The sequence below is a fragment of the Stegastes partitus genome, unplaced genomic scaffold, assembly GCF_000690725.1.
Source record: "Stegastes partitus isolate 25-593 unplaced genomic scaffold, Stegastes_partitus-1.0.2 Scaffold79, whole genome shotgun sequence".
Taxonomy (NCBI): Eukaryota; Metazoa; Chordata; class Actinopteri; family Pomacentridae; genus Stegastes; species Stegastes partitus.
In genome coordinates, this window is record NW_007577810.1 from 70,737 (window position 1) to 86,786 (window position 16,050).

The 16,050-nt window shown below is 40.2% G+C and overlaps 3 protein-coding genes across 3 annotated transcripts; 2 read left to right on the forward strand and 1 right to left on the reverse strand.

Annotated features, from left to right (window-relative positions):
• Nucleotides 1-6: 6 nt before the first annotated feature.
• Nucleotides 7-2,364, reverse strand: LOC103353615 (uncharacterized). Its single transcript, XM_008276667.1, has 2 exons — nucleotides 1,201-2,364; nucleotides 7-727 (listed from the first exon to the last, which is right to left on the reverse strand). Exons 1-2 carry the CDS (start codon nucleotides 2,250-2,252, stop codon nucleotides 340-342), a joined length of 1,440 nt encoding a protein of 479 aa, XP_008274889.1. The 5' UTR covers nucleotides 2,253-2,364; the 3' UTR covers nucleotides 7-339.
• On the forward strand, nucleotides 2,282-8,444 carry cox6a1 (cytochrome c oxidase subunit 6A1). Its single transcript, XM_008276666.1, has 4 exons — nucleotides 2,282-2,370; nucleotides 6,280-6,502; nucleotides 7,900-8,042; nucleotides 8,142-8,444. The coding sequence occupies exons 2-4, from the start codon at nucleotides 6,403-6,405 to the stop codon at nucleotides 8,223-8,225; spliced, it is 327 nt and encodes a 108-aa protein (XP_008274888.1). The 5' UTR covers nucleotides 2,282-2,370; nucleotides 6,280-6,402; the 3' UTR covers nucleotides 8,226-8,444.
• Nucleotides 8,445-10,392: 1,948 nt separating this feature from the next.
• Nucleotides 10,393-12,624, forward strand: LOC103353652 (uncharacterized). The gene is made up of 7 exons (XM_008276739.1): nucleotides 10,393-10,653; nucleotides 10,764-10,938; nucleotides 11,360-11,430; nucleotides 11,893-12,066; nucleotides 12,153-12,250; nucleotides 12,321-12,392; nucleotides 12,481-12,624. The coding sequence occupies exons 1-7, from the start codon at nucleotides 10,638-10,640 to the stop codon at nucleotides 12,622-12,624; spliced, it is 750 nt and encodes a 249-aa protein (XP_008274961.1). The 5' UTR covers nucleotides 10,393-10,637.
• The last annotated feature ends 3,426 nt before the right edge of the window (nucleotides 12,625-16,050 follow it).

A 16,050-nucleotide genomic window follows, 5' to 3' on the forward strand; every position in this document is an offset into this window, starting at 1 on the left:
TAGTTGATTTAGTGAAAGAAAACCATTAAATCAACCTTAAATTTAATCTTACCTACCTTATCAACCGCAAAGGATCTCACATTCCCTCAAGTATGATGTTCAAAGCGACTCTATATTGACACTGACGTATTGAAGTACTAAAGATGTCCAGTACAAAAAATCTATTGCTCAATCTCTGCTACAAAAATAACAAAACAATATAAAGTTTTAGTCACAGAAGCTGTGATGCTCGTACAACTGATGATATAAAAACTGCACTCTGTTTTTATTTGGGTAATTTAAAGCACTGTTCATCCTCTTCAACAGGGGCTCCTGTGATGGAAGCTGGTCATCTCGTCACTAAACCCACACAACTTGGACTTTTCTGGACATCTTGCAGTTCGACAACTCAAGCTGACTGATCTGCCAGCAGTAACTCACATCAACATACTTGAGTCTCTTACTTCGCTGCATTAAACCTTTCACAGTTGCCATCGTCACGTCGGTTCGCAGCAGGTCAACATGCCGCACCCGTCCGAGTGGCACAAGAGGTGAGCCTGTGGGATCTGCAAAACCGTGCAAGTCCATTATACGCAGCACATCGTGTAAAATGCAGTTCAGAGGGCATGGCAGGGAGACCAGCGACAGCTTCTCCAGTAAAGGAGAACCAGTCAGGAGACACTTGAGCACCTTCCTCAGGGACATCCAGGACATGGTGGGCTTCATTCGGCTGTGCTCATAGGAGAAACTTCAGGGAAACACACAACAGATGAAGAGGATCACTGTCACAGGCTTTTACTGTTGTTTGAATCTGCTGTATTCATCCAGTTGTACTGTCGCTGACCTGTTACAGGTTTTCAGACATTGCTTGAGTTTTCTCAAGTGAACCTGAAGCTGGATGCAGTCGGTCATGCAAAAAAAATATTTAAAACCAACTACAAATTATGTGATTTTGTCATTCAGTTCCTTAAGATGTAGATGCAACCTGAGAGATAAAGCTGACATTTTAAAATCAGTTATCAAATTAATAATCAGTAAGATTTTTTCTGTGTGGTCTCATGCTTTCCATTCCAAGCAGAGTATTTCTTTCTACCACATCTGGTTGGCTACATGTGCTATCTGTAATAAGAACAAATTACTGTGCAGGTCAGTGCTATGGAATCCAAACAACGGTCAACAGCTTGTAGTGTATTAACCAGTGTAGCTCAACAGTAGACTTACTTTAGTGTGAGAGAGCAGAGGTTAGGCAACTGTGGAAGATCCCCATCATCCCGTTGATCCTCCTCATCTTCCTCCTCCTGTGCTGTTGTAGGAGGCTCAGCGGAGATGAATAGCTCTTTGAGTCTAGGACAAGCCCTGATGACCTCCAGTAGTGGGCTGTGGGGGCTTGTTCTCACCCCCTCCACAGTGAGAGAGACCAGGGAGGAGCCTGCAACCTGCAAAGCAGGAAGAAGATCCACCAGAAGGCCTGGAAATTGTACTGAGAAGATCCGCAGCTGGTCTGACCAGGTCTGCAGACCTGCAGCTAACAGAGACCCCAGACTTCTATCTTGAGCATCTTCATAATTATCAATGTTTACAGATATGGAACAGATTCCCGGACATAGTTTGCCTAAACTGTCCAGACAGTCACAATTTATGCCTTTAACATCCTTCAGCTGCAGGATCAGGCCCGACTGTGGCAAAACTCTCTTTTTTTCCTCCTCTGTTCGGTTCTGAGAACAAGATGGCCCTTCGTCTCTACTTGTATCTTCTTCAGTCTCACTAGTGTATTCCTCCCATAACATCCTCTCCTCCTTCTCTTCTTCATCCTCCTCTTCTGTAACTGCTGCTGCTCTTTCCCTCTTCTTCCTCCAACTCTCACTGCCCTGCTCATTTCTCCTATCCTTCCACACCTCCTCCAGCCCGTGAACTCCTTCCCTGTTAGTAAACTCATCCGTCCGGCCGAAGTCTCTGCACTCGATGAGACAGCAGGCCTGTCCGAGGCCCTCCATGGCCAGTCTTTGCAGGAAAGTCAGGGAGAGGAGGAGGTAGGCTGCTGCTGCCACAGAGTCTTCCTCCTGTTCCCCAAACCCAATATCCAGAGCCAGCAGACTGCAGAGGGGAAGAGGAGGTAGGGTTGGAGAGGAACTGCCGGTGGATGAGCAGAAAGCTCCACCTCCAAGAGGAAGCAGAGCTGCTGGGGAAAGCAAATGACAGCGGGAAACATCGAGATGTCGCAACAAACGGCAGCAGCGAGCAATTGTCCTGATTACACATTTGTCACAAGGCATGCCAGCCAGGGAGAGCGAGCGCAGAGCCGGGAGACTGTGGAGGGTTTCAGAAAGAACCTTCGAAGGTAGCTGCTGGGCTCCGGACAGGTCCAGACTCCACAGACCCTGAGACACACAGGTAAGGAAAGATGAGATAAGATAAACTTTATTGATTCCTCACTGGGGGAATTCACATATTGTAACAGCTAAATACAAATCAATCATCGCAAGAAACAAGACAAAGAGACAAAAACAGAGATTTTACAAAGAATATCAAGGGAAAAGGAACAGATTCTACTGGGTTCATCACATCCTTAATTAATAATGCCAAGAACTTGTCTACTTTCTGAAGTAACAATTACATTGAGTTTGCAGTGCAAACCCAGGGTAACAACCACATATTTAAGTTTTTATTTTGGGAATTTTTGAATTCTATGTAGCTTATGGTATGAAGAAATAAAGTCCCTAAAATGTAGCCTACATACATAGCGCTAGTATTCTAGCTATTAACACAGGAATGCATAACAAATTAAGGGATATGTTGATAAACATGAGAAGAAGGGGTTTGGATTTTAAATGCTGGTATAAATAAGAACAGTATAATGTACAGTAGTGGTACAAAGTAGGCGCGAATTTCCTCCGCCAATGACATCTGCAGAAATAGCAATATATACATAATAGCTATGTACAGTACAGAGAGTATGTTTACAGAATACATATAGTTAAGTGTTATACTTTTTTAATTTATTTTTTAAATACTTTTTCAGAGTCACAAAATTTGAGGGGGAAAAAAAGAAAATCAGGTGTTACATCATTATTTAAACTGCATTATGATCAGGTATCAATTTTGGTTAATAAATTGAACCAGCAACATTTTTGCTCCATGAATTCGGCTGGCAGAGAACTCTAACTGAATTATCTCTCTACAAGAGGAGCCATTCCCTTACAGTCAGAGACTGCTCTGATTTGCAGCCGCATACCATCATCTTTTGGCAGCTGTAAGGCCAGCTAATAATATACGACAGTCATTTATTGTCAGATTAAGTTTTGAAGTATCTTTCAGCAAAAGAAACCTCTGAGTGTAGGGTATGGCTCTTCCAGTAAAATCTGAGTGTCTTTGCAACCTTTTATATACTGTACATTATATGAAAACTCACAACTTGGACAGGGCTTTTTTAAAAAAGAGTTTTGTGTGTGTGTGTGTGTGTGCATTATGAATAATTACTTATGTTGTGCCCATCATAAGGGGAAAATATGAGGGAAATGGGGATGTGGGGGGAAGAAAAGTGTAATGCTATTATGCAACCAAGTGTAAATGCAACTACTTCAATTACACATGAATAAAAAGACACACAAAAATATGAACAGCAGAGGACAGAGGTTTGGTGTTTTGATCTAACCTGGCACCGTGCAGCAATGTGGCCACAGAGGGCTGAAGTGACCAAACCAGGACACTGCTCTAGAGACAGGCCTCGGAGCTGCGGGACCAGCAGGAGGTGGAGAGCCGCCCGGGACAACTGCTTTCTGGTGCTCAGCAGGCACGTCAGCTCCTCGACAAGCTCGCAAGCTACAGGCAGAGGAAAAAAGTCAATAAAGGGAAGAGATGAGAAGATTCTGCAACAGGAATTGACAGAATCAACTCACTTAATCTTAAATAAAAAAGATAAAGGAAAGGTGTAAAAATAACATATGGGAACGCACATAAGGAGGTTTAAAAAAAAAAAAACCTCTGAAGCCTAAAATTGGTCACTTCCTGTTACAGACATTCTATTTAATGTCTGGCTTTTTGCTGATACAGTGAATCAGTATATTGGGAGTACTGGCTCAAGTTCACATGGCTACCTGACATGTTACCTGTAAGACTTGGGTAAAAGGTGATTCTGACTTATTCTGTACTTATCTAGTTGATTAAACCCTGACAAACTCACGCAGTAGGTTGAAAGGCCCCATGATGTATCTGAATGAATACTGGTCCATGTAGTTGTCAGCGTAGTCTTTCACCCACACATCCTTCATGTTGTCAGCAAGGTTGAGCAGGCACAGGCGAGTCAACGAAAGGACGGAGCCGTCTTCATCCGTCTTCAAGCAGCTCCCCATCCAGACTTTATTCTTCACCCTCCCCCTCCGGCTGGGCCGAGCCTTCGTCCCACCACGTTCATCCAAGGCCCGGAACAGAGGCATTGCTGGATCTCAGCTGGTTTGACAGCAGGAGTGGCTGCTGGATCTGTGTGGCAACGAGGAGATGATTAACAAGACAGAAACATATTTATCACACAAAACATTCTGCCGACATGCTCAGCGTTTCTTCTATGCTTTGTATCATTCCTGAGGTCTTTACAAACACAGAAAGAGGAAACGTTTTAGGGTTAAATGGTCACAACTATACATTTACAGCAACAAGTGTCAAAAGTAAACAATGCTTTGTTTTAAAGGCAAAGGCAAAAATCTGTGCTTTAGTGAACACCAAAATGTCAATGAACCATACTGTACGCACTTTTTGTCATGCATAAAGTGTATAAATAAGTTCACATTATCCCAATAACTCGTTCTCGCATACACTGTTCACATGTCAACAGCAAATATTTACTATTTGACCTTTAACATATTTCTCTTAAGTTGGTGTGTAGTCACCTTGCTATATACTGATTAATACATGCCAGTAGGCCTATCTAATGAACTCAAGTGAACACTGAGAGAGAGAGAAAGAGGTCAGGTACTATTTGTAATAGAGAAAAAAGAGAATTTCCGCAGCATTGACTCCTACCTGCCTTGTCAGATCTAATACTGTCTGAAGTTGCTCAATCTGCAGAAAGAAACAAACAAACAACAAACTCTAACTTAACTTACGTGATTTTCAGCAGCACTTCCTGACTGCAGGACTGTAGGCTCATGGGATTATTCATCCCTCAGTTCGGTCTTTCAGGAATTTATCCTCTCAGCCTGTGCAGGCTATTACAAATAAATCAAAGAACTGCCTTAAACCCACCTCAGACCTCAAGCAAGTACACCAAACAAGTCTATACAAAGTGCCAATTTTATTGGTAAAGAAGAGGTTCAGTCTGAAAGGTCATGTTTACCTGAAAAACGATACTCAGGGAAAAAAATTAATATTTAATGCTGTCAAGCTGCGTTCAAGGCCGATCCGCAGTTGCAGATATGTTCACGTACAAGGTAACAGCTTCAAGCTCTTTTCTGGTTAAATGTGATTTTTTATATAGTGAAATAATTAACATACATATGACAGCAATATTCAAAACTGGAAAAAATGTGATTCCTAAAGTGTGCATAAATTAAATGAAAGTTAAATATTCTCTCACCCCATTTTTACATCTGCAGGTATCAAGCCAGACTCATAGCTTTAGTTTTCTGTTTTAATAAAAACAAATAACAAAAAAATAACAGAGTTGGTTACCAGGGGGAATAGGTCTAGAATGTCATCATACACCAAGATTCTAGAATGTCGTCATAAACCAAAATTCTAGCATGTCGTCATACTTCAAGATTCTAGAATGTTGCAGGATTTTAGAACATTGTCACATTTCTAGAAAGTCATCATAAATGACATATACACCAATATTCTAGAATGCTGTCATACACCAAGGTTCTTGAATGTCATCATACGCCAAGATCCTAGATTATTAAAAATATTTAAGAACTTGTCATAAATGACATCATACACCAAAATTCTAGAATGTCATCATACACCAGCATTCTAGAATGTCATAGCAAAGATTCTAGCATGGAAAGATTCTAGAATGTCATCATGAATGGCATCATACACAACAATTCTAGAATGCCATCATTCACCAAGATTCTAGAATGTAGCATTCTGGAATGTCATTATAAATAATAACTTTCATCATCAAGATTGTAGAATGTCGTCATACATTAAGATTCTAGCATGTCGTCCTAAACCAAGAATCTAGAATGTCGTCATACGCCAAGATTCTAGAATGTTACAACATCAAGTGCTAATTAAATGAAAAAGTGCAAAGTTCACAGCACCTAATAAGTTCCTACTTTCCGTTTTAATAATGTTTCCCGACAGCTCTGCTCTGACTCGCTGCAGTTCCGTCTGTCGCCGTTCGGTGTCGCAGTGGAGCAGTACAATTAGCCACGTGACTCCTCTACGATACAAACTGCTTCCGGCACCGCGGCTCTCAGAAGGAAAATGGCGGCTCTCGGACGAATCTCTCAGACGCTGCTGAGGTCTTCTTTGACCCAGACCCGGCGTCAGATGTCTGCTGCTGCTGCGGGACACGGCGAGCAAGGTGACTGTAACACTTCACAGCGCCTCTCTGGTTATATTTAATGTAATTCATCTTCAGGATAAGCCGCTATGTTGTGACAGTGACCTTGCTGGGTTGGTGTTAGCTGTTTTAGCATTAGCTTTACATCCTTGAGCGGGCAGTAAGAAGACTGTGTCCGAAACGTCAGCTTTCTGGCCGAGTTATTTCAGCCTGTGGTCTCATTATAGCATTAAATCAGCCGTTCACAAGGCCTCGACTCCTTTCGAATTTGGTTAAGTCTGTTTCCTGTAGGTTAAAATGAAGCAGTAGCCACGAACAACACGCTAAATAGCCACAGAGTCTCATCTCAGGTCAATGTACATTTGCAACCATACACCTGGTAATAATCATGTCCCAACTCCAGCAAAACAAAATGTTCACACAGCAAGGAAGAGCAGCAGTTAGGGCACAGAGGTCAGACATGAAGATATGAGCAATGAGTGGAAAGGGTAGCTTAGAAGTTACTTGTGCAAAGTAGAAATAAATGAAAATACCATGTGATGGATAAATGTGTAGATGCAAGATACTTTCATTTTCTTGTACAGTTTTTACTTCTCTGCTCATTTTGAGAATACATTTGAGAAAAAAAAGATTAGTGGAAGTTAATAGAAAAGGGGATTTGTGAGACCACTGGAAAGTACTCAAACTATTTGTTGAACTAATAAAATAAAACAAGTGAAATAATGTCTTACAAAAGATCAAAAGTCTTTTTTTTTCTTCTTCTTTTTTTTAAAAGTCACCTTGAGTGACAGCAGACCAGGCCAGGACAGTACATCTGCAGTTAGTTGTCGGCTATTAAAATATACACCTTATTATTATTTTTATTTTTTATTGTTGATTAATTTGTCTTAGTAGTTAGTAACAAATTACATTAACATTTTAAATGGGAATATTTTCTGTCCTCGGTTCTCTTTTATGGCAGTAAAGGGAGTATCTTTAGGTGTTGGACTAATCAAGACATTTTAGCACACGGTCTTGGCCTTTGGAAAGCAGTTTTTACCATTTCCTTACATTTCATAAACCAGGCAAGTAATCACTTAATAGACAATGAAAACCGTTAGTTGCAGCCCTACAAAATGACTTAACGTGGCTTAAGTGGGGCTCTTTAGAAGGCGTTGTAGTGGTACTGGGTAACAAATCTTAGTTTTTGTCTTTTGAACTGTGCATAATATGTGCTGGCTGTATTTGATGATTTATTTCTCCTAAAGAGCACATTGGGAAATGTCATACAGTTTCCAGACTAAGTGATCTGATCCAATATTCCTACATGTAATTTATTGACATTTCTTTTACCTTAAGTTTGTATCATGTTTGTCTAAAGAGCACTTTCTCAAAAATAGGTGTGTGTTTATTAAATAATTATTGTATGTTTTTCACAGCTAAAACATGGAAGATCCTCACGTTTGTGGTTGCCCTGCCTGGTGTTGCAGTCTGCATGCTGAACATGTACCTGAAAGAGCAGAATCACAGCCATGAGCAGCCAGAGTTTGTCCCCTACTCCCACCTACGCATTCGCAGCAAGGTGTGACTTTATAACCCAGTCACCTTAAATGTGAACTTTGTTTCATTGTTTTTGACTTAATAATGTTTTGTTTTTTTTTTCTATTCTCTGTTGTTACAGCGTTTCCCCTGGGGAGATGGCAACAAAAGCCTGTTCCACAACCCACATGTGAATGCCCTTCCTGATGGCTACGAGGAACATTAGTAAACCTACCAGACCTCATAACTGGCACGAGGACCAGTCCTCCCTCAGTCTTTGTTACAGGACCACACTCCCATTTACAGTTTACCCTCTTCAGTTTTATTGCGTTTACCCCTGTGCTCTCAATATGGGGCACCCGAACCAATAGTTTCTTTTCTCTGGACCACTATACAAAATGTCAGCTTAAACTTAACATAAATAAAGTAACTATTATTACCTCAATTCATGTTTTGATTCCTTTGTTCATCATGTGATCTGGGCTCCACTTTTTCATTTATACTTTGAGGGAGCAGGCCTATTTGTAGGAAGATATTTTAATATATCGCAGTAGGAAAAGCATGTGCATAAATAATAAAATTAATCATGACTGAATTCAATTTAGCTGCTTCAATCTGAGTTGAGTTGTTGCAGCTTATTGGGATAGTTAACACAACTTAATCATCGTGTATGTTGACTATCCTATCTTTGCTTTTCCTACTGTGGCTCATTGAAGTGTCTGCTGTGTGCAAGTCCTATAAAGTAGTGTAACGGTAAACAGCTTCTCTTTGTAATCTCATCTTACATTCACCTTCACTGATTTAATTTCTGTTTAGCTCATGCACACCCTTGATTCACCTTTTTGCACTTGTTAAGGTTTAGTATTTATTGTCAGTAAATGGTGTCCAGTAATCTAATTCCAAACATAGCTGTGCCTGACCTGTATAGAGGTAATGAGCCAGTATGTTGCTCACTGAAGCATCAATGTAAGGCCACTGAGGTCAGGGTGAGAAAGAAGTGGCCAGATGTTAAATTAAAACCGTAATGAATTTAGTTGAGGCAAATCATAACTCAACACAGCAGATACATTTGCAAAAATCTTTGCCTCACGATCCTTCATGAGCATTATGCAGAAAAAAAAAGAAATTCATCGAATAGGATTTTTCATGTCTGACATACTAGTCATAGTCCAAAATGTACAAGCAGTACTAATGACATCAATGATAACTGCTCCATTCAAAATTCATAGTCATATTCATATTGTTAACGCCTGAGCTTTTCCAGCTGCAACAAGTCAAGCTATCATTTTTTCGGAAAAAAAAACAAAAAACTTCACTGCCATGTATTATACCCATTCAAATTTAGGAAAGACTATTTGACCTGATGAAAATGTGGCAGTGGGCCACACCTTGAAAAAATGGTGTCTTGGCCATGAAGAATATCAACCTTGAGTTATGCCAAAAGTTATTGTTCTCCATTGGGAACAGCTATCCTTATGTCTTTGCATTATTGAACCTGCTTTGTACCTAAACCATATGTTGTTTTTTTTTTTACTGGTTGAAATACACTGCAGTTTTCCATTTGCCAGAAAGAGATTTCAGCCCTACACTGACAGAAATGCATCAAAATGACTTGATTCCATTTGTGAGAGTTATATTGTAAAGATCATAGGCCACAGGATAATTGCAAATTGCGAAAGAGATCTTTATTTTACATACAAAACGCATGCAAAAATCATGTTGATTACAGTCTACAAAGGCTATTAGACACACCAAACACAAATGAAACAATACAATACTATGGTATTGCCTATAGTCATCTAAAGTTTCACAAAGACATAAAGTCTTGTGTATTTGCATGTTATGACTGATCCAAATAAAATCAGCTGTAAATGTATATAAAGTGGGCAATACCACTGCGGATGATCACACTTTGGCAGCACTAGCATTCACAGATCTTTCTCCTAGCAGCCATTTTGACATGAAATAGAAGGTAAATAGGCATTATTGATAAAAATGGAAGGTTCTGTCATATTTAAGCACAAAGCCTTAGTTAATCTGATAAGTTGCACCTGTGTCTACCTGCTAGTTCTCTTCCAAATGGCTTCTGAGAAGAGGGTTGGTTGGCTGAAAGGTGAACCTGAATGCCTCAAGCTTTTCACCCTAAGTGGAAACTGCAGGTCACGAAGACAAACTTGAGCTTCAGCCTCCATGTTGTCTGACTTCAGTGAATTACACATTAATGCTGCAGCTGGGAACTTCAGTTATCTAAATATCAATTAAATCTGCACGTAATCATTAACGTTATTCGATAGGAAGCTTTGTCCCACGTGACTCGCTCTTTGTTACAGACTCCACCTCTTCCACGTGAACGCGCCTTAAGCCGAATTAGAAAATCCAGGGTTAACAAAGCTTGCTGATATACTGCTTCATTACACCGGTTATCTCCTGCCCGTTTCCGTCGCTCGGACTGTTATTGATAATGTGAGACGCGGCGCAACAAACGGTCGCATCGGTTTAGCTCGGTTTTCCTCCGTTTTGCGACCGCGGGTTACGATTTGATTACTAAATCTAGCATTGAAACATCTCGGATAACTGCGCGCACCCGCTCCGCCTGCAAGGGGAGATCAGTCGCACGCCGAGACCAGGATCACAATCAATGAACACAGACAGAGGTGAGGAGATCTTGTTCAGAACCTCAGAATAATATGCACAAACAGCAACCATCAGTCATGTTTTGCTCTCATAAGTGTACATTTACAGTCAATTTACTGTGCTTCTATAGATTTCCCGATGATGAGGAAACAGGAGAGGGCGCATTTTTTCAGCTCCAAAGAGCAAGAACTCATACTGAAGTTGTATGAAGAGGAGAGAGAGATACTGACAGCCAAATCCAACACCACCAGTGCCTCCAAACTGAGAGAAGAAGCCTGGCAGAGAATTGCTGATCAAATAAATGCGTAAGAGCTACACAGGTTTATTAGCTGATTGTACACTGACACATTATTTCCCAACTATTTTAATAAACATTGCTAAATTGTTTGAAGAATTTTTGAAGGACAAAAAAAGTCAAAAATTGCAGATTGCAGCTTCTTAAACATAAATATATTTTGGTTTCTTTCCTAATCTGTGACAGTAAACTGAATGTCTTTGAGCAGTCGACAGAACAACACATTTGAGGACATTGTCATGGGCTTTGGAAAAAAAAAAAAAAGTGAATGACATTTTTCACCATTTCTGACATTTTAAAGATCAAACAAGTGAGTTTCTGGAGAAATGAATCGACAGATTAATCAACAATGAAAATAATTGTGAGTTGCAGCCCTATTATTCAGTACACGTCAACTGTCCTGACACAATCATATTTTTCATGGTTCACAGGGTGTCGGACAGCGGCTACAAAAGGACCTGGCAGCAAGTGAAAGTCAAGCACAAGAACATAGTGCAAACAGGTATCCTTGTGATTGCAAATAATTTAATGCATTTAGGTGCGATTTTGATTAACTTTTGCTTTAGTTAAATGTATATGTAATATGTATTTTTTTTGCAGGTGTCCACTGTTGCTTCATTACATTTCAACAGCAAATACTGTACTTTTTTGAACCCATTGTATTTGAATGTATGTTGACTATGCAAAACATCAGAATGCATCATCATAAATAAACTACTCAACACTGGAAATTTAACCCTTACAGTTTAGGATCAAATTTGACCTGTTTTGACATTTGACAGCAGTACAAACACCCTAAACGTCATTCTTTTAGCCTGAACTCGGATGACTTTTTGTAAAGTGACCCCAAATACACAAAAATGAAAATATTTTAAAATGGTATGCTTTTGTACAGGCAAATTTTTGTACTCTGAGGCTGTTTTTTATTTTAGAGCCTTTACTTTTTAAATCTGTCCCCGAGTAGCCAAAAGAAGAAGGGCAGAGGTGATCAGGAACGAGGAGGGATCGGCAACCCCGTCCCTGACTTCTGCTGAGGAGGATGTACTGCACCACAAAGACAGCAGGCTCAAAGTGGAGGTCCTTCCCGGAGCTGCCTGTATCGACCCAATAACTGTATCCGACAACTCGTTTATGAGTGGTAGGTGGAGTTCATCCTTCATAAAAGCCCCTTTGGAATTTAGCCGAAAGCTTTAATTAACATTTGTACCACCACCACCACCGCAGTGTCGGGTCATCCTGTCCTCCTGCTGCCTATAGCAAAGACTGAACCGGAGAGCCTGAGCAGTGACGAAACAGATGTTAGTGACGATCATTTTGAAGGGGTAAGCGCCTGCATGTTTTCAAGCATTCGCCTTGGAATGCTCGACATATTGACCTAATTGTTTGTTGCAGGATGTGCACATTAGCAGCTTCCAGGAGAGGGCCAACTCAGTCGGTGCTACAGCTGGTGGCAGAAGTGCAGAGGTAAGGTTTATGTTTCAGCACTGGGATACAGAAATGACAAAATAATAAGAACAGTAAGAGCACATGTGTTGTTGAATTTCCTTCACAGAGGCAGACGGACGATGTAAAGGCCCTTTACTGCTGCTACCTCAAAAAGGAGATCGAGAACCGGGACCAGGAGATGGCATACAGAGCACTTAAGATGAGGAAGCTGGAGAAAGAAATCTTATTACTTGATAAGCAGCTGATGTGATTGTAAAAACTGGTGATATTTTTAATCGCATTGTTATGTCATGTTAAAACAACATTTATTTAAGGTCTATACAATTGTTATGAATTCCTTCGGTCACATGTGTTGTATTAACAGATTTGCGACTTCTGCCACAGTGCGCCGGCGATGGCGTGTGTAGTTTGCAGTTAACCCTTTGAACCTTGGCGGTCCTGGTACAAGGACCAGGCCGTATTTTTAGAAAACGTTCAATGACATAAGTGTCATTAATAGTTGTAAATAAGCAGTCTGATGTTAAAAATATTTTTAATTTGTGCTGGACTTTTTAAATCTCCCTGTGGCTTAATGTAGAGGACAGAGAGATGGATGAGTTTCTCTTATTCCTTCCAAATGTCTCTTATTCATAGAGCCCAATGTTATTTATTCTGGCCTTACAGTTGTGGTGCTGACTGAATTTTTTTTCTAGTGAAACTTTAAAGACATAGTCTATTGTACGTAAGGGGTTAACTGCAGTGGTGGGTAGCAATGTCTGGACAAGTTTGTAACAATACTCTTATTTTTGCAGTATTGCACCATGCAATACTGCATGAGCCGTTAGAGTAATCCTCAGACTGTGGAAGTGTTGAAATCTTCCTATACGTTGCCCGAAGAGCATGTCAATCCCTGCATTGTCGAGGCAGGAGTTGCCCCAAAGCAGGCTTTGAGGCCCAGCGCGGGTATCGTGGTTACACAGAGGATTCCTCTATCACATGGTGCGCTGACACACTGCTGCTGGTATTGGTTGGTATTCCAGCACAATGGATTAGAAATGAGTTCATGAGGTGACCAATGGCTTTAATCTCAGAGCATTTACATCCACATCGGATGAGAAGTGCAGGAGCTGTTTTACTCTTTTCTATACATTTCTGCAATTTTAGAAGACACTAATCGGACAAGGTAGATAAGCAGTGGTAACATTTCTGAAAATGGTTCGCAATCTGGTACTTAGGCAGCGGCTGACATGGACAGCTTGTTGGTTCCAACTTTGGCCACCTCGCTTTCGTCCAGGAACGTTGTCTGAGCAGATCCTCGATATCCTCAAAAACCTCTCTAGTAACTTAAATTCATTAGATGACAAAAGTAATGATTTTATCTGGTTGGGTTTCGCTGTTTGGTGTGAACATGAAAAGCTGCTTTTGGAAAATGTTCTGACATTGTTGTTTGCATTGCATTAGTAACTGAGGGTCAGCGTTGCAAATGTTTGAACAACTAACACAGCTTTGGAAATAATTACTCGATCTCCTGTTTTCTTCACGTCTACACAACAGGCCTTCATCATTTATAAGTTTGTTTGAAGTTCATGATAGTGGTTTAAAAAATACAGTGTCTTCTAAAAGACATCATTCTAATAATTCAACACATGCAGAAAAATGTTTTAAAATATGATGTTTTGAAACTTAAAAAATTCTAAATCCACACTAAATAACCATTCAACAGTGCCTGAAGAAAGAGAAGTGTGAGATGATGAGAAGGCAGACGTGATGGTCATCAAAGAGAGAATCATTAACTAGTCTGAAGTGAGCTGGCCACTGCAACCTGAAGAAACCTGAAGAAAAAAACACCTAGAACTCAAATTAAGAGGCAGAAAATAGTGGAGGAATAATTATTTCCAAAGCTGTGGGAGACATCCTGTTTAGATCTCATATTTGCCACACAGTCAATCAGTGTTGCCTTTCTTTTATATTTGTTTGCAAAGATTGGAGTGAAAACCTTTTTGTTTGATGCAATCTTACTTTATTTCTGTTTTGGTTATTTACAACCAGCCTTCTGTCAGATGTACAAAGAAGGGAGAAAAAAAAAACCTTAGTGTTGCTTCTATTTCTGTTAAATCTATTTATAAATTAGACATCCTAACTGTAGTTTTTTTTTTTTCATTGTGATTTTTTCTCTCCATTGTCGTGTTTAATTATGTATTTATTCATGATTTTTGTATGAACCCACTACAACACGGAACGCTTTAGGTTCTTAAATGGAAAGTTTGTTCAGTATCTGCTATGTGGTGCATAAACTGCTGAATGGGGACTTAAAGAGTCCAAGAATACATGATATTAAAAAGCATTTGCAATGATTGTGATGTTGATTAAAGACGAGTTTTGGTAGAAATGTCCCTTGAGGTCTGACTAAACTGTTGTTTTGTGCGACTCTTAGCAAAATTCAACCATCTTTCACCTCTGCTATGAACAGAGTATTGTGAAAATGGTTTGCGGGGATCATTACAGGTAGAACTCAGTGTGAGCTGATCTCTGTGCAGCTCTGCAGACCTCCTGACTCTGCAGCTCGGACGACATTCAAAATGGCGGCCTGCATCGCGACTGTAAACTCACATTTTCCTCCAGCGATAGAAAAGCGGAGCTGAGATTAAAAACTCGCCTCCAGAATTTGAAATAAAAGCGACGTGTCTGAAGTGTGTCCCGACCAGACAGCTGATTCCTGTTTGGTTTTAATGCAGCCATTGGCTGACGGAACTGTGCGCGTTCACAGACCGCTCATGAAGCCACCCTCAATCGAGCACCGAGAAACTGATCCACCGTGGTTCAAAGGTAAATACACCGTCAAGCTGTTCTCTATTGCTATTTAGAGCCTCGTGTTGTCAGTGTGGATGCGTTTGAGTTTCTCGAGGTATAATGTTTTTTATTCTTCTTCTGTATCATTTAGAAGCATATATCACAGCCATTTTCTTTCATTGCAGACTGAACCATCCCACCTTTTAGCTCAGCCTCTAAAACAGCAGCTCATATTAACATATGAAGCTGAACAGAGTCAGTAGTAGAAAACACATCATTTATCTTGAGCACATTCTGAATAAACAGATATTGTTATTATTTTTGCCATGCAGAGTCCAAGTTAATCACGATGAATGAAGATGTGATCTTCCTGCAGCCTTTTGCACCTGCAGGAGCTTTTCTCCGGAAGAACAGACACAAATGCTTCAGGAGAGTTTCCCAAACTAATATCAATTACTAACATTTTCCTTGTTGCATGGATTTTGAAACAGGTACCCTTTCCATTGTGGACACATGCAGTGTCTGTTTACCCTCAGACACCTGACACTGTTTCCTCATGAATATGTGTATGAGGTGAAATAAAGAACTTTGGCCTGCAGTGTCTGTGGATATATTGAAGCACCTTCTAAAGAAAAACACCAGCTTGAACATACACTGCTCTGCACTGTGGTGATCTGAAAGCTGGAGCTTTAGTTGTTGTCTTCCATGTCCAGATGTTTAGTGTAGAATTCTACAGGAATGTTAAATTGCTTGATGTTTCTGGAGTATTGTTGTGAGATAATGACAAAGAAACTAAAGTCTAATAATGTTACAAGAAACAGGGATCAGTGAAACCTGAGTGTTGAAAGCCTGCATGCGTAAATTAAATTCAACTTTGTGATTATTCACAGTGTGACGATAACAGTGA